This window comes from Anser anser, assembly GCF_964211835.1.
Source record: "Anser anser genome assembly, chromosome: 29".
NCBI classification, from domain to species: domain Eukaryota; kingdom Metazoa; phylum Chordata; class Aves; order Anseriformes; family Anatidae; genus Anser; species Anser anser.
In genome coordinates this window covers 2,050,500-2,072,236 of record NC_139750.1, presented here as the reverse complement: position 1 = coordinate 2,072,236, position 21,737 = coordinate 2,050,500, and the positions used below count along the sequence as shown (strand labels likewise).

General features: G+C 50.5%; 2 protein-coding genes across 2 annotated transcripts; both read left to right on the top strand.

Moving 5' to 3' along the window:
* Positions 1-3,952: 3,952 nt before the first annotated feature.
* LOC310887773 (olfactory receptor 14I1-like) lies at positions 3,953-5,244 on the top strand (the record flags this gene model as incomplete). The annotated part of the gene is made up of 2 exons (XM_083813940.1): positions 3,953-4,633; positions 4,715-5,244. The coding sequence occupies exons 1-2, from the start codon at positions 4,285-4,287 to the stop codon at positions 5,242-5,244; spliced, it is 879 nt and encodes a 292-aa protein (XP_083670066.1). The 5' UTR covers positions 3,953-4,284.
* A 6,732-nt stretch (positions 5,245-11,976) lies between these two features.
* On the top strand, positions 11,977-13,634 carry LOC310887881 (olfactory receptor 14C36-like). The gene has a single exon (XM_083814057.1). It carries the CDS (start codon positions 12,408-12,410, stop codon positions 13,323-13,325), a length of 918 nt encoding a protein of 305 aa, XP_083670183.1. The 5' UTR covers positions 11,977-12,407; the 3' UTR covers positions 13,326-13,634.
* The last annotated feature ends 8,103 nt before the right edge of the window (positions 13,635-21,737 follow it).

Here is a 21,737-nt window from a genome sequence, read left to right as displayed (position 1 = left end):
AGGTCAGGCCAGGAAGGCGAGGTGGTGGAGTTGCTCTTTATGTCAGTGAGCAACTGGAATGTATGCAGCTCTGCCTAGGGGGGGACAAAGTGCAAGTCGAGAGCCTATGGGTGAGGATCAAAAGGCAGGCCAACAGGGGTGACAGTGTGGTAGGTGTTTACTACAGGCCACCGGATCAGGAAGAGGAAGTGGATGAGGCCTTCTACAGGCAGCTGCAAGTTGCCTCACGTTCTCAGGCCCTGCTTCTTATGGGGAACTTTAACCACCCAGATATTTGCTGGGGAGACAACACAGTTCAGAACGAACGGTCCAAGAGGTTGCTGCAGACCATGGCAGATAACTTCTTGATGCAGCAGGAAAGTAAGCCAACAAGGAGAAGGGCACTGCTGGACATGGCACTAACAAACAGAGATGGTCTAGTTGGAAGCGTGAAGGTTGAGGGCAGTCTTGGCTGCAGTGATCGTGGGATGTTGGAGTTCAAGATCCTGGGAGAAGGAATCAGGGCAAAAGGAGGACTGCAACCCTGGATTTCAAGAAAGCTAACTTTGACCTCTTCGGGGACCTAATTGGAAGAATCCTTTGGGCCAGGGCCTGAGGGGAAAGGGTGTCCAGGAGAGCTGGCTAATATTCAAGCACCACTTCCTCCAAGCTCAGGGTTGGTGCATCCTTACAAGAAAGAATTCGAGGAAGGGAACAGGAGAACTGCGTGGATGGGCAAAGAGCTCTTGGGAAAACTTAAACAGAAGAAGAAAACGTACATGATATGGAAGAAGGAACAGACGACTTGGGTGGAATTTAAGAACATTATCAGAGAATGCAGGGATGCAATGAGGAAGGCCAAGGCCCAGTGAGAATTACATTTAGTGAGAGACATCAAGGATAACAGGAAGACCTTCTTCAAATACATCAGCAGCAAAAGGAAGACTGAGGAAAATCTGAGTGCTTAGCTAAAGGAGGTGGGTACCTTGGTGATGGCGGATACAGAGAAGGTGGAATTACTGAATGCCTTTGTTGCTTTGGTCTTCAATGCTAAGGCTAGAACCCAAGCACTACTGAGCCTGGAAACAAGAGGGAAAACCTGGAGGGAAGAAGACTTTCCCCATGGTGAAGGGGATTGGCTTAGAGGTTATTTAGGCAAGGCAGACACCCAGAAATCTGTGGGTCCCAATGGGATGCACCTGAGAGTGCTGAGGGAACTGGCAGGCGTTATTGCTAAGCCACTCTCTATCATGTTCAAAATGTCTGGGAGGACAGGAGAGGTGCCTGAGGACTGGAAGAAAGCCAACATTACTCCAGTCTTCAAGGAGGGCAAGAAGGAAGACCCAGGCAACTACAGGCCAGTCATCCTCACCTCCACCCCTGGAAAACTGATGGAGCAGCTCATCTTTGAGGCCATCTCTAAGCACATGGAGGAAAAGAAGGTGATCAGAAGCAGTCACCATGGATTCATCAAGGGGAAGTTGGGTTTAACACACCTGGTAGCCTTCTACAATGCGATGACTGGATGGATGGATGAGGGGAGAGCAGTGGATGTTGTCTACCTTGACTTCAGCAAGGCTTTTGACACTGTCTCCCATAACATCCTCCTGGGCAAGCTCCAGAACTGTGGGATCCATGAGTGCACAGTGGGGTGGATCAAGAACTGGCTGGATGGCAGAGCTCTGTGTTGTGCTCAACGGTGTCGCTGGGTCTGTTTAGCCTAGAGAAGAGGAGACTGAGAGGGGAAATTATCAGCCTTTATAAATACTTGAGGGGACAATGTGAAGCGGATGGGGCCAAACTCTTCTCAGTGGTGGTGAGTGATAGGACAAGGGGTAATGGGTATAAATTGAATGACAGGAGATTTCATTGTCATATGAGGAAGAACTTCTTTACAGTTTGGGTGACAAAGCAGTGGAATAGACTGCCCAGAGAGGCTGTGGAGTCTCCTTCTTTGGAGATATTCAAAATCCGCCTGGATGCGATCCTGTGTAACATGCTCTAGGTGAGCCTGCATGAGTAGCGGGGTTGGACTAGATGATCTCTGGAGGGCCCTTCCAACCTCAACCATTTTGTGATTCTGTGATTCTGTGAAATAAAAAAAAAAAAAGATGTTTTTCTGTTGTTGTTCTTCTCGGGTTGTAAGAAATCTTCATTTTCAGAATTTTGTAGCTTGTCTAGAAGATTTATGGTTTTTTTCATAAGTCTGGGACATGTCCTAGCAAGATGAGGACGTTCCCTCTATGCAAATATAAATTTATATAGATATTTCCAAAAATGCATGTCCTCCCAATAACATAAATGGAGGTATTATATCCTCCAAAAGTATTTGTCTTGGCATATTTCACATCTATGTTTCATATTTAAATGAATTTCGGAGCAATAAAGTCTTTAGATCCTGCCTTTACTTCTTTGCCATTGGGCTACAGCTGCTAGCACTTTCCTCATATCATCTCTGTTTATGACCCAGAGAAATCTGACACCACAAATGTCACTCAATTGTCACTCTGGCACCTCCAATGTCACCAGGGGTCTGCATCTGAACATCTCCCTCCTGCCTTCCACCTCCATTAAATGTGCTGGCAGCTGAGACACGCAGCAGACATGCAGATGTCTGGTTTGTGCCCACCTGAACAAAGGCAAGAGGAATCCCAGCTCCTGTGGGCTTGTGTGAGGCATGGGAAAGGCAGCAAAGACCCCTTCTAGCCTGTGGACTGCAAACAAAGAATGAGATGCCTTGGTTGACTTAGATGAAAAACCTTCCTCACTGGGGGAAGGCAGATCCCTCCCTGTCCTTGCCTGGGTGTTCTGCCTAAAACCAGGACATGGAAAGGTGATTCTTGGACCTCACACTTTTCCTGATATGAGTAACGACAGTGCTGGAAATGAGTTTTCTTCTCCAGTGGAGGGAAGGAACATCAGTGATTGCTTCAGTCTGTTTCAAAGTCGATTCCCCTGGAGGCCCAGGAACTTGTCAAGAGCTCCCTGTGCTGCTGAGCTGGGCTGGGCTCCTGGGCCCAAAGGGAGCTCCTGGCAAGCGGGCAGCGCTGCAGAGAGACAGCTCTGCCCACGAGCAGCTCCTCTGCACAGCGCAGCAGGGCTGGGGGCACTGCCTGCAGGGGACAATGGCAGCTGAGGGAAGGGAGGGAGATGTTAAAGGCAGTGTGGAGGGGGGATGCTGGGAGCTCACTGCAGGAGAAATCTTCCCAGCCCTGAACAGAGTAAGTCTCTGGCTGCAGGGCAATGCAGCTGTTGTTCCTGATGCCATCTCCTGATTTCCTGGCAAATCCCACAGCCTACAGGATTTTTCAGAAGAACCCTCAGAGTTTCTTTGTATAAGAGGGGAGTGAAAATTCTCCAGAGCAGGGATTACCTGCTAAAGCTGTCAGAGGGACAGGACATGAGGGTTCCTTCTCACGAGGCTGGCCGCAGGCTGTGCAGGCAGGGTGCAGGCAGGGGTGGCCAGGGCTGTGGTGCAGAGAAGGGTCCCTGCTGTGCCCCAGGGGCTGTGTCCAGGGGCAGGGCCTCTGCTGCCTGCCAGGCTCAGCACTCAGCCTGCCCGGGGAGCAGCCCAGGGGCTGCGGGGAGAAGCTGTGGGTGGAAGGAGCCCCCCAGCAGGGCAGGGCAGGGCAGGTCAGAGACCTGCTGGAGCCCAGATGCTACTGCCTGGGGCAGGCTGCTCAGAGCTCAACAGCACCCCCAGGGCATATCTGGGGGAGATTCTTGAAAGGCAAGAACAACACCTCCTGTACCTGAAGGGAAGGCAGTCTCTGAGGTCTCTGCTTTAATCTTCCTGCTGCTGGAGGGCAGTCGGGATGATAATGGTGTTGTCAGGTTTGTAGAAGAGACTGAAACTCAAAGAGCATTTCACTGAAAGAGACCTGTAGGTCTTTGAGGAACCTCACAAACTCGCTCCACGCTCTTTAACCTACAGATAGCACCAACACCACCTTCATTGTTTCTTGTGGGATTGTTGGAACTCCCTCTCAGCACCTTTAAGTAGGGAGATGCCTCTGGCCAGTGGACGCCTGAGATCCATCCCTGGTGCTCTTTACCATATACTGTATGGCAGTACTGACTCCTGCTGAGTCTACAGAGGATCTGCATGGTCTCTGTGGCACCCTTAGGCAGAGAAACCCAGAGCTCCAGGCAGGAGCAAGTCTTCTTCAGATGAAGATGCAGTGAGGATGCAGTCTTGGTGAGGAGGTTTCTGTGAAATATGGTTTAGGTTTTCCCCGGAAAAGTCTCTCTATCTTGTCACCGTCTATTCCCCCATGGACAGCCAACCATGCCCTGAGGAAGCAAATGTCCAACATCACCTTCCCCAACGAGTTCCTCCTCCTCCCATTCGCAGACACACGTGAGCTGCAGCCCCTGCACTTCGGGCTCTTCCTGGGCATCTACCTGGCTGCCCTCCTGGGCAACGGCCTCATCCTCACAGCTGTAGCCTGCGACCACCACCTCCACACCCCCATGTACTTCTTCCTCCTCATTCTCGCCCTCATCGACATCGGCTGCATCTCCATCACACTCCCCAAAGCCATGGCCAATTCCCTCTGGGACACCAAGTCCATCTCCTTATCAGGATGTGCTGCCCAGGTCTTTATATTTGCTGTCTTTATTCCAGCAGAGTTTTACCTTCTCACCATCATGGCCTATGACCGCTACATTGCCATCTGCAAACCCCTGCAATACGGGACCATCATAAGTGGCAAAACCTGTGTCAACATGGCAGCAGCTGCTTGGGGTAGTGGGTTTCTCCATGTTGTGCTGCACACTGCCAGTACCTTTTCCCTCCCCCTCTGCCAAGGCAATGCCCTGGACCAGTTCTTCTGTGAAATTCCCCAGATCCTCAAGCTCTCCTCCTCAGATGCCTACCTCAGAGAACCTGGGCATATTGTTTTTACTGCATGTTCACTTTTAGCGTGTTTTCTTTTCATTCTGTACTCCTACATGCAGATCTTCAGGGCTGTGCTGAGGATATCTTCTGAGCCTGGACGGCACAAAGCCTTTTCCACATGCCTCCCTCACCTTGCCATAGTCTCCCTGTACATCAGCACTGGCACATTTGCCTACTTGAGACCCCCCTCCATGTCCTCCTCATCCCTGAATATTTTGTTGGCAGTTATGTACTCAGTGTTGACTCCAGCAGTGAACCCCCTCATCTACAGCATGAGGAATCAGGTGCTGAAGGATGCAGTGTGGAAACTGTTGTCTGCGTGTTTTTCAGAATCAATAAAATTCCTGTCCTCCGCATATCACTGATAATGCAACTCATTACAGACCGAGATATTGTTTTTGTTTTGTTTTCCTTTTATCTTTACTTTTACATTTTTACTGATGATAAGGTAGTCCAGAGAGAAATATGATCATTATTTGCGTTCCACAGACAAAGCAGAGCTCTGCAACACCAGGAAATGGGAAAAGCACTGGGAAAATTATTAGTTATTCAATCAGTGAAATTTCATAGTCTGGATCGAGTGAATCACCCCAAAACTTCTCCTGACATTGGAAATGAGTTGGACTAGATGATCCTGGTGGGTCCCTTCCAGCTCAGGCTATTCCATAAGTCTTTGACTCTGAAGAAGGCCGGCTATCTGTGCGCACCCTCCATGGCCAAAGAACCACTTGTGTGGGAGGCAGTCAGTGGCAGTGCCCCCCACCACCTGGCTCTGCCTTCCCAGCCTGACCAGCACGGCCCTGCAGAGTGCCCCCACGTCCCTGTGCATCACAGCCCCATCACTCTGCAGAGCAGCACCGCCAGCTCGGGGGCTGTGGGCAGCATGGGCAGGGGCTGTAGGAATGGCTGGCCTGAGCAGATGTGCTGGCCTGGGGCAAGTCTGTGTGGGACATGGGGTGTCCCGGGAGCAGAGCAGGGCACTGTGTGTGTGCAGTGGTGCTGCCTGAGGAGCCCCAGGGCCAGCAGTGTGGTGCTGTGCTGTGCTGGGGAGTGGGACTGGCCTGGGGGACTGCAGGCTGCCTGGGGGTGGGGAGTCCCCTGCAGATAGCAGCAGCAGAGGCACTGCCACTGACCTCCGCTTCTCCATTTGCTGCTTTGGGGCCATCCCAGCCTGGGCTGCTCTGCTGGGCTGGGCTGGGTTGGGGAGAGGACAGGGAGGTGTGGAGAGCTGGGGAGGGGCTGGGCTGGGCTGGCCTCCTGGGAGAGGCTTGGCGGAATCACAGAGCAGTCTGGGCTGGGCCCTTGTTCACTGGATATGGATATGACCAATGCTAGTCATCATGACTTTCACAGCAACTCCTTCTCTGCAGAGTTCTCAACATTTTCCTAAAATATGTATTCAGTTCTTGATTCAATTTTCCACACAGAGGTGGCCATTGCCTTCAGTATGCCCTTGAGTTACTAAAGGCTACATGGGGAAATGTGAGTCTACATATGTGGAAGGCCTTCTGAAGCATGAGCTGGTTGGCAGGCAGAGTACCTGAGGGATTGTGCAGGGCATTCCCTGCACCCACTGCTCCTGGGTGGGCTGGGAAGATGCCTTCTGAGCACAACAGCTCCTTGTAGCCCTGTGGATGCTGGCTATGAGGTCACTTCTGTCCCAGAGCCTGGCTGGCCAACAGCAGGGAGGCAGAGCCTCTGAGGTCATAAAGGCCATCAGAAAGCTGCCCCCAACAGGGTGACACATTAGGGGAGGCCAGGGGAAAGCTGGGTGAATAATGGTGGGAGATTTGGGACAGAGAAGAGGGGCTTTGCTAAGAGAAAGGAAAGATTTGGAAGAGGTAAGAGGGTTTTCGGGTAAGGCTGATGCTTCTTCAACACTCACTGGGAAAATATTTATGTTATGTCCTGGAAATATTTCTATCTAGCAACCTGAAAATCTAGTGCTACCCTAAATGCTCTCTCTCACCCTGAAAAGCATCTGTTGCTCTAATTCCCAACCTCATTTCCTAACTTGAAGTCAAACCCCAAACACATTACTTCTTACCATTAATCATAGAATCATAAGAACACAGGGTTGGAAAGAACCTACAAGGTCATCTATTCCAACCATCCTCCTATCACTAATACTGCCCCCTAAGCTACTAAATCATACCTCGTAGCAATTCATACAGGTGCTTCTTGGACACCGCCAGGGACGGGGACTCCACCACCTCCCTGGGAAGGCCGTTCCAGTGCCTGACCACTCTTTGAGAGAAAAAGGTTTTCCTGATATCTAATCTAAATCTTCCCAGGTGCAACTAGTGGCCAGTTCCTTGAGTCCTATCATTAGTTATCTGAGAGAAGAGGCTGACCCCTTCTCAGTGGAACAGAGGGCCCTATTTGTCAGCCTGACCCTACCCGTAGAGAAGTCTGTTGCCTCCCTGGGGCCAGGGTCAGGGACATTGCCAGAAAGCTTCCTAACCTGGTTCGCCCCTTTGATTACTATCCTCTTTTGATAGTCCAGGCTGGAAGAGGTGATACTGAAGAGAGAAGCTTGAGGGCTATCAAACGGGACTTTAGGGGACTGCAATGATTAATAGATGGAGCGGGAGTACAGGTCATACTTTCCTCCATCCCTACAGTGGCAGGGAGGGGTACAGAGAGGACCCGGAAAGCCCACCTGAACAGGTGGCTCAGAGGCTGGTGCCAACACAGAAATTTTGGTTTTTTTGACCACAGGACACTTTACTCGGCACCTGGCCCACTAACTGCAGATGGGTCCCACCTGTCTCGAAGGGGAAAACAGACACTAGTGCAGGAGCTGGCAGGGCTCATTGAGAGGGCTTTAAACTAGGTAGGAAGGGAGACAGGGAGGGAATAAGAATCATTAGAGGTGTGTCAGAGAGAACAATGTCTGGGCTGGGGGAGAAAGCAATGGCCCAGATGAAGTGCATCTACACTAATGCGCACAGCATGGGCAACAAACAGGAGGAGCTGGAAGCCATTGTGCACCAGGCTAGGTCTGAGTTGGTTGCTGTCACTGAAACAGGGTGGGACCAATCCCATGACTAGTGTGCGGCAATGACAGGCTATAGGCTCTTCAGAAAGGACAGCCAGCACAAAAGGGGTGGTGGTATGGTTCTCTATATTAGAGAGTGTTTTGACGTTGTGGAACTTGAGACTGAGTCTGGGAATGGTAAGGTTGAGTCCCTATGGGATAGGATCAGTGGGAAGGCCAACAAAGCAAGCATCCAGGTGGGGGTCTGTTACAGACCGCCGAACCAGGATGAGGAGACGGATGAGTAGTTCTACAGGCAGCCGGCAAAAGTTGCAAAATCGTCGGCTCTTGCCCTCATGGGGGACTTCCCAGACGTATCCTGGACATGCAATACAGCTCAGAGTAAACAGTCTAGGAGGTTTCTGGAGAGCGTGGAAGATAGTTTCCTGATGCAGCTGGTTAGTGAGCCTACCAGGGGAGGTGTCCAGCTAGACCTGCTGTTCACAAACAGAGAAGGACTGGTGGGAGATGTGGTGGGTGGGAGCTGTCTTGGGCAGAGTGATCACGAAATGGTAGAATTCTCTATTCTTGGCGAAGTCAGGAGGGGGACCAATAAAACTGCTGTCTTGGACTTCCGGAGAGCAGACTTCAAGCTGTTCAGGACGCCGGTTGGCAGAGTGCCTTGGGAGGCAGTTCTGAAGGGCAGAGGAGTCCAGCAAGGCTGGGCACTCCTCAAGAAGGAAATCTTAAAGGTTCAGGAGCAGACTGTCCCCACATGCCCAGAGACGAGAGGGTGTGGAAGAAGACCGGCCTGGCTGATCAGAGAGCTGTGGCTAGAGCTTAGGGAAAAAAGGAGGGTTTATGATCTTTGGAAAAGGGGGCAGGCCACTCAGAAGGATTATAAGGATGTTGTAAGGATATGTAGGGACAAAATTAGAAAGGCCAAAGCTCATCTGGAGCTCAGTCTGGCTGCTGCTGTTAAAGACAACAGAAAATGTTTTTATAAATACATAAACACAAAAAGGAGGACTAAGGAGAATCTCCATCCTTTACTGGATGCAGGGGGAAACTTAGCGGCAAGAGATGAGGAAAAGGCTGAGGTGCTTAATGCCTTTTTTGCCTCAGTCTTTAGCAGCAAAACCAGTTGTTCTCTGAATACCCAGTACCCTGCGCTGGTGGAAGGGGATGGGGAGCAGAATGTGGCCCTCACAACCCACGAGGAAATGGTTGGTGACCTGCTAGAGCACTTAGATGTACACAAGTTGATGGGGCTGGATGGAATCCACCCGAGGGTGCTGAGAGAAGTGGCGGAAGAGCTGGCCAAGCCGCTTTCAATCTTTTATCAGCATTCCTGGCTATCAGGGGAGGTCCCAGTTGACTGGTGGCTAGCAAATGTCATGCCCATCTACAAGAAGGACTGGAGGGTAGACCTGGGAAAATATAGACCTGTTAGTTTGACCTCAGTGCCAAGGAAGCTCATGGAACAGGTTATCTTGGGTGATATCACGTGGCACTTGCAGGGCAACCAGGCGATCAGGCCCAGTCAGCATGGGTTTATGAAAGGCAGGTCCTGCTTGACGAACCTGATCTCCTTTTATGACAAAGTGACGCGCTTAGTGGATGAGGGAAAGGCTGTGGATGTGATCTACCTTGACTTCAGTAAGGCTTTTGACACCCTTTCCCACAGCATTCTCCTCAAGAAACTGCCTGTTCTTGGCTTGGACTGGTGTATACTTCATTGGGTTAGAAACTGGCTCGGTAGCCGGGCCCAAAGAGCCGTGGTGAATGGAGTCAAATCCAGTTGCAGGCCGGTCACTAGTGGAGTCCCCCAGGGCTCAGTATTAGGGCCAGTTCTCTTTAATATCTTTATCGATGAACTGGATGAGGGGATCGAGTACACCCTCAGTAAGTTTGAAGATGACACCAAGTTAGGTGCATGTGTTGATCTGCTCGAGGGTAGGAAGGCTCTGCGGGAGGATCTGGATAGGCTGGACCGATGGGCTGAGGCCAACTGTATGAAGTTCAAAAAGGCCAAGTTCTGGGTCCTGCACTTGAGGCACAACAACCCCAAGCAGCGCTACAGGCTGGGAGATGAATGGTTGGAAAGCTGCCTGGCAGAGAAGAATCTGGGAGTATTGGTAGTCAGCTGAATATGAGCCAGCAGTGTGCTCAGGTGGCCAAGAAGGCCAACAGCATCCTGGCTTGTATCAGAAACACTGTGGTCAGCAGGACTAGGGAAGTGATTGTCCCCCTGTACGCGGCTCTGGTGAGGCCACCCCTTGAGTACTGTGTTCAGTTTTGGGCCCCTCGCTGCAAGAGGGACATTGAAGTGCTCGAGCAAGTCCAGAGAAGGGAAACAAAGCTGGTGACGGGTCTGGAGAACAAGTCTTACGAGAGCAGCTGAGGGAGTTGGGATTGTTCAGTCTGGAGAAGAGGAGGCTCAGGGGCGACCTTGTCACACTCTACAGATACCTTAAAGGAGGCTGTAGCAAGGTGGAGGTTGGTCTATTCTCCCATGTGCCTGGTGACAGGATGAGGGGGAATGGGCAAAAGCTGTGCCAGGGGAGGTTTAGGTTGGATATTAGGAAGAACTGCTTTACTGAAAGGGTTGTTAGGTATTGGAATGGGCTGCCCAGGGAAGTGGTTGACTCACCATCCCTGGAGGTCTTTAAAAGATGTTCAGATATAGAGCTTAGAGATATGGTTTAGTGGAGGACTTGTCAGTGTTAGGTCATAGGTTGGACTAGGTGATCTTGGAGGTCTCTTCCAACCTAGATGATTCTGTGATTCTGTGATCATTAATCAGTGTAACTGGTGAGGTCTGCTTCCCCCTTCTCTACCTCCCTGACAACGCCCCAATCCCCACCACCCCACACCCCGTCGTCTTAACAGAAAAACAGGAGAAAGATGAGGAGAATCCATGACTGTATGAGCCTGCAGGCCAACAATTGGTAATGCAGTTGGTGTAGACAGAAGGATTTCAGTTGCTGTGAAATCTTTCTTCCCCCTGGATAACAAGTGCCTGGAAGAGATGGGATGCACCTGCCTGGCAATTTGTGGGGGTCCTCTCTAACAGCACAGGAAAAGATGATTCTCATAACGAACTCTTTCTTTGAACTAGGAGAAAAGATAACACTGGAAGTAGGTGTCTCTCCGTAGCTGACAAAAGGACAATCAGTGATTGCTTCAGTCTGTTTCAAAGTCCATTCCCCTGGAGGCCCAGGGACTTGTCAAGAGCTCCCTGTGCTGCTGAGCTGGGCCGGGTTCCCGGGCCCAATGGGAGCTCCTGGCAAGCAGGCAGCACTGCAGAGAGACAGCTCTGCCCAGGAGCAGCTCCTCTGCACAGCGCAGCAGGGCTGGGGGCACTGCCTGCAGGGGACAAGGGCGGCTGAGAGAAGGGAGGGAGATATTAAAGGCAGTGTGGAGGGGGACTGCTGAGAGCTCAGTGTTGGAGAAATCTTCCCAGCCCTGAACAGGGTAAGTCTCTGGCTGCAGGGCAGCGCAGCTGTTGTTCCTGTTGCCATATTCGGATTTGCAGGCAAATCCCACAGCCTCTGGGATCTTTCAGGAGGACTCTGCTTTCTCTGCTGTAGAGAAATGAAAACCTCCAGAGCAGGGATTACCTGCTAAAGCTGTCAGAAGGACAGGACATGAAGGTTCCTCCTCATGGGGCCAGCTGCAGGCTGTGCAGCTGGGGTGCAGGCAGGAGTGCCCAGGGCTGTGGTGCAGAGCAGGGTCCCTGCTGTGCCCCAGGGGCTGTGTGCCGGGGCAGGGCCTCTGCCGCCTGCCAGGCTCAGCACTCAGCCTGCCCAGGGAGCTGCCCAGGTCACTGTGGGGAGAAGCTGTGGTGGAAGGATCCTCCCCATCAGGGCAGGGCAGGGCAGGGTCCTGCTGGTGCCCAGAGGCTGCTGCCTGGTGTAGGCAGCTCACAGCTCCACAGCACCCACAAGATAAGTCTGGGTGTGATTCTTGACAGAGAAGGCCAACTCCTGCATTACCTCCAGGGAAGGCACCATCTGGGGTCTCTGCTTTCGCTTTCCTGCCCTGAATAGCAGTCAGGGGAATGCTAATGGAGTTGTCAGGTTGTGTCAGTCACTGAGGCTGTTAGACCATGACACTCAAAGGGATCTGTAGGTCTGTGAGGAACCTCACATTTTTACTCTACGCTCTTTAGCCTGCATACAACACCAACAACACCTTCGTTTTTTCCTGAAGGTTTGTTGGATGTCCTGCTCAGCACCCAAAATAGGCAGATGCCTCTGGCCAGTGGGCACCTGAGATCTATCCCCAGTGGTATTTAGCAGCTGGTCTAGGGCAGTACTGATTCTGGATGAGCCCAGAGAAGATCTCTCTGGTTCCTATTTGCCCTTAGGAAGTAAAACGGGAAACTCGAGGCAAAAGAACATCTTCCTCAAAGGGAAGTAGGAGTCTGTCTTGCTGAGGAGGTTTCGATAAAACAGAATACATATTGGTTTAGCTCAGAGATGTCTCTCTAACTTTTCCCTGTCTTTCCCACCATGGACAGCCAACTATGCCCTGAGGCAGCAAATGTCCAACAGCAGCTTCCCCAATGAGTTCCTCCTCCTGCCATTCGCAGACACGCGCAAGCTGCAGCTCCTGCACTTTGGGATCTTTCTGGGCATCTATCTGGCTGCCCTCCTGGGCAACGGCCTCATCCTCATAGCCGTTGCCTGCGACCACCACCTCCACACCCCCATGTACTTCTTCCTCCTCAACCTCGCCCTCCTCGACATGGGCTCCATCTCAACCATTGTCCCCAAAGCCATGGCCAATTCCCTCTGGGACACCAGGACCATCTCCTATGCAGGTTGCACTACCCAGGTCTTCTTCTTTGTTATGTTTGTAGCAGCAGAGTTTTATATTCTCACCGTCATGGCTTATGACCGCTATGTTGCCATCTGCAAACCCCTGCACTACGGGACAATAATGGACAGTAGAACTTGTGTCAATATGGCAGCAGCTGCCTGGGGCAGTACTTTTCTCTATGCTGTGCTGCACACTGCCAATACCTTTTCCCTCCCCCTCTGCCAAGGCAATGCCCTGGACCAGTTCTTCTGTGAAATTCCCCAGATCCTCAAGCTCTCCTGCTCCGATGCCTACCTCAGAGAAGCTGGGCTTCTTGTGGTTAGTGCTGTTTTAGCATCTGGCTGTTTTGTTTTCCTTGTGGTGTCCTACGTGCAGATCTTCAGGGCCGTGCTGAGGATCCCCTCACAGCGTGGACGGCACAAAGCCTTTTCCACATGCCTCCCTCACCTGGCCGTGGTCTCGCTGTTCATCATCACTGACATATTTGCCTACCTGAAGCCTCCCTCCATGTCCTCCTCATCCCTGAATATTTTGTTGGCAGTTCTGTACTCGGTGGTACCTCCATCAGTGAACCCCCTCATCTACAGCATGAGGAATCAGGAGCTAAAAGGTTCAGTGTGGAAATTGATGACTGGATGATTTTCAGAACAAATAAATTGCGTATTATCTTCTGCATATTAATCATAATGTAACTCATTATAAGTCCAGATTTTGTTATTATTTTATTTTATTTTATTTTATTTTATTTTATTTTATTTTATTTTTGGGGTGTGTGTGTATTTCTTCTTTATTTTCTTCCAGTAGTGTTTTCTCCAAAGTATGTTTTTTCTTCATCCCCTTCTATTTAAAAGTTTTTCTGTTTTGTTTGACTCAGAGGCTTGGTGTAAATGAAGAAGCAGGCTCTCTTTGTATTTAAATATAAGAAAGACGCCTGCAGTGACTTGCTTGCCTGAGATTCTTCCTCAGAGACCTGTGGTAGAGCTGCAGGGGCTCTTGGCTGTATACAGAGGTGGAGGGAAAAAGAATCCTGGCACAGCAGCACTTCCAGGGAGCCCCAGGTCTCGGTCTTTCCCAAGCTGCTCTCCATTTCACTTCTCGTTCTCCTTCAGAGTCCTTGTGTTGCTGTGACGGCTGATTGCTCTTGTCGCTTGCTCACCGTGCTGCTGTGTGGCAGTCCTGTGTCCACAGGCAGGGACAGGCCAGGGGCACTTCTCTAACACAGCTGGCTCCACACCAGCATCTCCAGTATAAAAGGGGATGTGCTGAGGGCAGTGCCTGAAGGCTCAGCTCTTCTCCCAGAGCTGCTCTCATGGATATTTCAAAGGGATGGACTCAAAGGAGGCTCCTTGCTTTGCTTGTTTCTCTGTGGGCTCATGGGGATGAGATTAGAGTCCCAGGATCAGGATTTAGTCAGGGTTGATTCAGGAGGGTTGATTCTGGAATTGCCTGCTGCTGCCCTGCACCCATGGATATCGTGACTTCACCAGCCTGTGTCCACAGCATGCAACTGGGCTGATGGCAGGCGGGCTTCTTTCTGGAAGGAAGCAGGAGCTGTCAGGAGAGGCCAGGGGATTGGCAGGGACAGTGTGTGTCAGAGAGTCAGCAGGGCATGGAGCCCACCCACAGTGCACGAGCATGTCCAAGGTGGAGCAACCCAGAGATAAAGTACTAAATCTGGCTGGGAACAGGCAAAGGAGAGCTCTACAGCTCCAAGGAAAGCACAAGGCATCGGGAAGCAGTCTTCTGAAGTAGTTATTACACCTCTGGTGAAATTTCATAAACTGTCTCGAGTGAATCAGCCCAAAACATCTCCTGACATTGGAAATAAGTTTGACACAGTGAGCCTTGTGTGTCCCTTCCACAAGGAGCAGGTGCAGAGGTGAGGTAATTTGCAGATGGCAGCAGCAGAGACACTGCCACTGACCTCCACTCCTTCACTTCTCCATTTGCTGCTTTTGGGCTGGGAAGAGGACTCCCGAGCACAACAGCTCCTTGTAGCCCTGTGGATGCTGGTTGTGAGGTCACTTCTGTCCCAGCACCTGACTGGCCAACAGCAGGGAGGCAGAGCCTCTGAGGTCATAAAGGCCATCAGAAAGCTGCCCCCAACAGGCTGACACATTAGGGGAGGCCAGGGGGAAGCTGGGTGAATAACGGTGAGAGATTTGGGACAGAGAAGAGGGGCTTTGCTAAGAGAAAGAAAAGATTAGGAGGAGGTGAGAGAGGTTCAGGTAAGGCTGCTGCTTCTGCAACACTCACTGGGAAAATATTCATGTTATGTCCTGCTAATATTTCTAACCAATAACCTTAAAACCTACAGCTACTCTAAATACTATCCCTCAGCCTGGAAGGATTCCATTGCTCTAATCCCCATCCTCAAATCCTACCTTGAAGTCAAACCCCAGACATGTTACCTGTAACCGTTAGTCTTAACTCTCACTAATCCCTAGCCTTTAATCACTAGCATTAGATTGCCAGCCTTAACACCAGCCCTCACCCAGTAATACACCAGAAAAACAAATAAACAAACAAAAAATCTAACCAAAAATCTAGCCCTTACACTAAACACTGACTGGCCACCCAAAGCAGAACACGAAAGCCTCCCTCTAAGACTCTGTCTGATCTGTAAACATGGAATGCAAAAAGAACTCCTAATCCTCAAATCCCTCGTTCCTGCACTCTTATCACAAAACTGAAGTGGCTTGACCCCATGAGGCTGAGAAGGGCTTGAGAGGTCCTGCGGCCGTCACTTGGTCTTGGAGGAGGCAGGTGAGGTGACATGGATCTGGTCAGGTCACAGGACTCAAGGAGGTGATGGGTGGGGATGCTCTGCTGAGGTCAGCTGTGCCTCAGGATCTCAGGAGGCAGCAGGAGGCCCATGGCTCTACAGGTGGGTGTCAGGGCACTTCTGCCTGAGGGCCTGATAGGCCCCCTTCAGGCACATGGCTGGTGTATGCGTGTGTCATTTTAGTAGTGCAGAAGGAACTGATAACGCTCTGACATGAAGATGGCATGATTATTTATTTTGAGGTCATTTCTGCTCTACTACCAAATAGAGGTTGCAGAACGCTCTCTCCTGCCCATCAGAGAAGCTGAAAGGCCATCAGGAGATGCATGGCCTTGTAGGATGAAAACAATTAAAAAAAAAAAAAAAAAAAACCTGCTTTTATCTGGTGGGTATTGGGCGTCAAGGAGGCTGCCCGGTAGGTACGTTCCTATAAGGTGTTGATTGTGCATAAGAAACTTTGAATCCAGTAGGAAAGATGTGGTTTTGGTGGGGACTGTGAGGTAACTTCTGCCTCTGGAGCTGATAGGCCAGCAGCAGGAGCATGGCTGGGCAAGGCACTGGGAGGTCCCATCTTTCTGAAGTGTCTGCCAGTTCATCCCTCACCTCCTGGCTGGCAGATGGGCTTTTCTCCCATGATGTGAGGCAGATGTGAGATGGCTCACATCTCCCAGCATCTCTCACAGGCCAGCAGAAGGCACCTGGCTGGCATGCTTGTGTGATGCCTTCTGCCCAAGTACCTGAACGGCCCACGCAGTAACAGCCTTGGCTGTGGGTTGTCAAGTGTCTTGTGCCTGAGTACATGACTGGGGAATAGCAGGCGTGTGGCTTAGTTGTGTCTTTCTGAAGAGCTGAAAGGCCAGCAGGAAGGCCGCATGGCTTGGAAGATCATGGTGAAGTTCTTTCTGTCTAGTCAGATGACAGGAAACAAGAAGGATGATTTAGCGTGCCTCTGTGAAGGATAGTTTGAAAGATGATGGAGCTTTTCTTGTTAGTTGGAAACAGCATGTGAGAGAAACACTAGGGATGGTAGAGATATCAATGAAGCTATGGAAATGCCAAGCTTAGAGCAAGGTAGGAAAGCAAGATGGATGTTTGCAGCCTGCAGGGATACAGGGACAGGTGTGGGACAGCATAGGACAGCCAGCGGTGGAGATGGACAAGGGCACTGGCAAGGAGAGAGTTAGCAAGAAAACAAAGGTCTTGTCCCTTTGGCTACGGCAGCTCTCTGCCACCAAGGCCAGTGAGGAGACATTGTACTGTAACAAGACAGTACAACTGGGGCCTCATCTCCTCTTTGCACCTCGTGACGGAGGCCAGATATCAAACCATTGTCTTTCACTTGTCACTGCATACCCCACATCCCACTGCCTGCGGAAGAGCCCAGAGCCCCATATGAGGACAGGAGCTCTCTGCCCAGGCCTGGAAGCAGGACTTCACCTTTCTGCTATATGAAACAAACACAAGATTTTCTTAGCCTCAGAACCACCTGCACAGGGCCTTGGCCTACCTGTAATCATGGCCTCCAATTACCTGCCCTAAGGAGTCCATGGGGCTTTGTTAGTAATACCCTCAGTGGGACCAATCAGTGCTTTGAAGAACTTTGGACTTTGGCTTCTGACTTGGGTTTTCTGAGAGATTTCATCAGTCTGCTCTCAGGAGCTGAAGGTGATAAAATTGTCACCAACTACACCTTGGGGCTTATTAAGACACAGAAAGCCCTAAGAGTCTCTCAAGGAGGTCTGGACAGGTAGAAGTTTGACGCTGTACAGACAACCTTGCTCCTCACTTCCCAACCTCACACCATTTCTCTCATTGATCCCCTAGGACTTGCATCATTTCTCCTGACACCAGACTTTTCCAAACTTGTCCTGTCACTCTGGGCCATGATTAAAAAAATAATAATAATAAATAAATAAATACAAACCCTGTCATTCTCATAAGCTCCCTTGAAATACTGAAAGGAATCAATAAGTCTGTCTGAAGCCTTCTCTTCTCCAGGTTGAACAACTGCATCACTCACAGCCTTTTTTTGTAGGAGAGCTATTTCTTCCCTCTGATCATTGCCCTCCACTGTAGCCACTCTAAAAGGTCTATGTCTTTCTTGCACGGTGGGCCCCAGAACAGGATGCAGCAAGGCAGGTGGGGTCTCACAAGAGCAGAGTTGAGGGGGGATCACCTGCCTCGACCTGCTGTTCCCTCTTCTTTTCATGCAGCCCATGATATGTTTGGTTTTCTGGGCTTCAAGCGCACCCTGCCAGCTCACGTCCAAGTGTTCAAACACCAATACACCCATGTACTTCTCAGCACGGCTGTTCTCAATCCATTCATCCCCCAAACCATAATGATACTTTTTATTTCCCTGACCCAGGTGCAGCACCTTGCACTTCTCCTTGTTGAACTTCAGGAGGTTGACACAGGCCCACCTCTCCAATCTTTCCAGGTTCTTCTGAATGACATCCCCTCCCACTGGCATACCAACTGCACCACTCAGCTTGGTGTCATCAGCAAGCTAGCTTAGGGCGTACTTACACTTACTCTCCACTTTGTTAATGAAGATATTAATGTATAGGTCTCAACACAGACACTCCTTACTGATTTCTACTTGGACCATAAGCTGTTGACTGCAACTTGTTGGATGTTTCTATCTTTTGTCCAAATAACAGTAAATCCTTCAAAACCACGTTCCTCAGGGAAGTGGTAGGAATGTCGCAGGAAACCACGTCAAAGGCTTTACAGAAGTCCAGGTAGATGACATTAGTAGCTCTTCCCTTGTGTGATGAGGAATATCAAAGAACAGAACATGACAAATGAAATCCTTTATGTGTATAAAAACAACAACAAAATTATAGCTATAAAAGTTTATTAAAAAGTTTGTAGTTATATATATATTGCATGCTATCATGTCAAGGCCTCTAAAGAATATATATAACAAATTTCTCTATATTTCTAGTATATTGAAGAGTATCATATACCCTTGGTGTAACATATCAAACAACATTCTCACATTGAAGGAATAAATTGGCACCATGAATGAGTACCTTAATCAAAGCAATTAAGTGAAATAAAATCTCCAGGGGTGATTAAATAAAGCTTTTAATCCTTTTTGTACCCTAGGTTTCTGAGGCTTCCTTACAAAGATTCTGGTTTGCTCAGTGCCAGCTGCCTACATCCTTCCTCAACACAGGAGAAGAGAATTGAAACACAGGGCTGCTTTAGTTCACCAGGGATCACAATTATAGGACTGTCTGCATCCCAAATTCCAGCAAACACAACCTATGCAGATCTTCGCTGCATGAAATCTTTGACTGATGGGGATACTTCTCTGAAGGTTTCTGGAGAGTCAAATTTTTCTGAAGGCACTAGCTCATCAACTGATATGTTCTCCAGATGAGACAGCCTTGTGGGAGGCAAGAAGAGGAAAGGAACTTCTGTCCATCCTCACTCACCACGGACGTGGCCCAGGTGCAACATTGCAGTGGGTTTACGTGGCAAGGTTTTGGTAGCAGGGGGCCATAGGGGTGGCTTCTGTGAGAAGGATCTAGAAGCCGCCCCATGTTAGGTAAGGGCCCCACTGCTGACCAGAGCTGAGCCAATAACTGATGTTGTTTTGCGCCTCTGTGAGAGCATATTTAAGACAGCGAAAAAAAAAAATGCTGTGCCACACAGCAGCTGGGAGAGTGAGAGGAGTGAGGAACAGCCTTGCAGTTGCCAAGGTCAGTGAAGAAGGAGGGGGAGAGGTGCTCCAGGCGCCGGAGCAGAAGTCCCCTGTGGCCTGTGGTGAGGACCATGGTGAAGCAGGCTGTCCCCCTGCAGTCCATGGACTACCACGGTGGAGCAGGGTTCCACCCTGCAGCCCGTGGAGGAGACCACGGTGGAGCAGGTGGACCTGCACTGAAGGAGGCTGAGGCCTGTGGAAGACCCCTGCCAGAGCAGATTCTGGGCCGGACCTGCTGCCCGTGGAGAGGAGCCCACGCAGGAGCAGGTGACCTGGCAGGAGCTGCTGACCGTGGGGGATCCAGGTTGGAGCAATTTGCTCCTGAGTGATGGACCCCGTGGTACGGACTCATACCTGGAGCAGTTCTTGAAGAGCTGCTGCCTGTGGGAAGCCCACGCCGGATCAGTTCAGCAAGGACTGCATCCCATGGAAGGGACCCCGCAGCACAGGGGACGAGAGTGACCGAGAAGGAGCAGTGGAGAAGAAGCGCTATAGACTGACCATAACCCCCATTCCCCCGTTCCCCTTCGCTGCTCGGGGGGAGGAGGTGGAAGAAGGTGGATGGGGGGGAAGGTGCTTTTGGTTTCTTTCCTTTGTTTCTCACTTCTCTAGCTTGTTAGTAATAGGCAATAAATCTTACTATCTCCCTATGCTGAGTCTGTTTTGCCCGTCACAATAATTACTGCGTGATCTCCCTGTCCTTATCTCAACCCTTGAGCCCTTTTCATCGTATTTGCTCCCCATTCCTCTTTGAGGAGGGGGAGTGAGTGCGCGGTTGTGGTGGAGCTCGGCCGCTCACCCGAGTAAAACCACCACAAACGTGTACAATCAAGTTGCCAAAGTACTGAGCTGATGTAGCCCACTGTACAGGGGGGTCCTTGGCAAAACAATGATGTGGGAAGGGTGAACTCCAGCTGGAGGAGAAATACGATGTGGATGACAGTCTGTGAATAAAAATGGATGGGTTAACCTGGATATTGGTTTCTGGGGCTATTTCCGATACTTCTGGGTATCTGAAACCTCTGCATGGATCAGAAGAGCATGACATAGTCCTTCAAGGTGGCTGTCCTCCATTGGCAGTGGCTACAGGAGGTAGAAAAGACATGAACTGGGACAGCTGCTATGCACTGCCTTGCAGGGTAAAGACAAAAGAGTGCTCCTCTTCCTTGAACATCACCACCAGGATGAGGAGTCCATGTATCAGGCTTGGACATAGACCTCTTGCACCTATGTTTCAGTGTGAGGCTCCTAAGGTAGACCGGGATGCATATCTCTTGTCCTCAGCAGCACAAGCACAAACAGCTGTGTCCACTGGGTTGCCCTCTTCTGCATTTCCAGCTAGGGCAGAGGCAGAAGAAATGCTTCTCCTGCAGTGGAAGTCCAACATGCGGGAGGAGTCATGGACACTTGCTGCCCTTGGCTACCAGAAGAGGCCCCTGTGCACCTCCCATGCTGGAAGGAGGAATCGTGTCTGGAAGGACATGCGGATTTCTCTGCTCCCCTCAGCCTCCAACAAGACAGGCCCCACTGTCTCAAATGAGCTGAAGCTTTCTACGTCCCAGCTCCAGCTGTGCTCCTCTGGCAGCATCTCAAGATTTTACCCAGTATACTTGGTCTGGCTGGACCCGGCTCATTTGGAGTTCATTTGGATAGATTTCATTTACTCTGAAGTACCCAGTGCTATGCTGGACCTCATTCTCAGCAGCAATGAGAAGCTGGTGGGGAATGTGAAGCTGAAGGGCAGCCTTGGCTGCAGTGACCATGAACTGGTGGAGTCCAGCATCTCTCAGGCAGGTCAGAGGGCACAGAATAAGCTCCCAACCCTGGACAGATTATGGCCTCTTCATTGATCTGTTTTGTGGAGTATCATGGGACAAAGCCCTGGAGAGAAAAGGGGTCCGGGAATGCTGGCTATTCTTCAAGAATCACCTCCTCCAAGCTCAGGAGTGATGCATCCCAGCAAAGAGGAAGTCAGGCAAAAATGACAGGTGATCTGCATGGATGATCAAGGAGAAGCTGGCCAAACTCAAACACAAAAAAGAAGGTGTAGTGGGTTTACATGGCAAGGTTGTTTTTTTTTTTAGTGGGGGGCTTCAGGAGGGGCTTCTGTGAGGAGAAGCCAGAAGCTGTCCCACGTTAGATAAGGGGCTTGCCACTGTCCAGAGCCAAGACAATAAGTGATGTTGTTTGCTCCTTTCTGAGGTCATGCTTAAGAAAGGGAAAAACAAACAAACAAACAAACAAAAACAAAACAAACAAACAAACAAACAAAAAACCTGCTGCTCAACAGCAGCTGGGAGAGAGAGGAGTGAGAAAGAGCCTTGCAGAGGCCAAGGTCAGCAAAGAAGGAGGGGGAGGATGTTCTCCCCCTTCTGCAGAAGTTCTCTTGCAGCCTGTCTCGAGGACCGTGGTGGAGCAGGTTGTCCCCCTGGGGCTCCATATGTACCATGATGGAGCAGATCTCCATGCTGCAGCCTATGGAGGAGACCACGGTCGAGCAGATGGACCTGCACTGAAGGATGCTGCGGCCTGTGGAAGACTTCCACTGGAG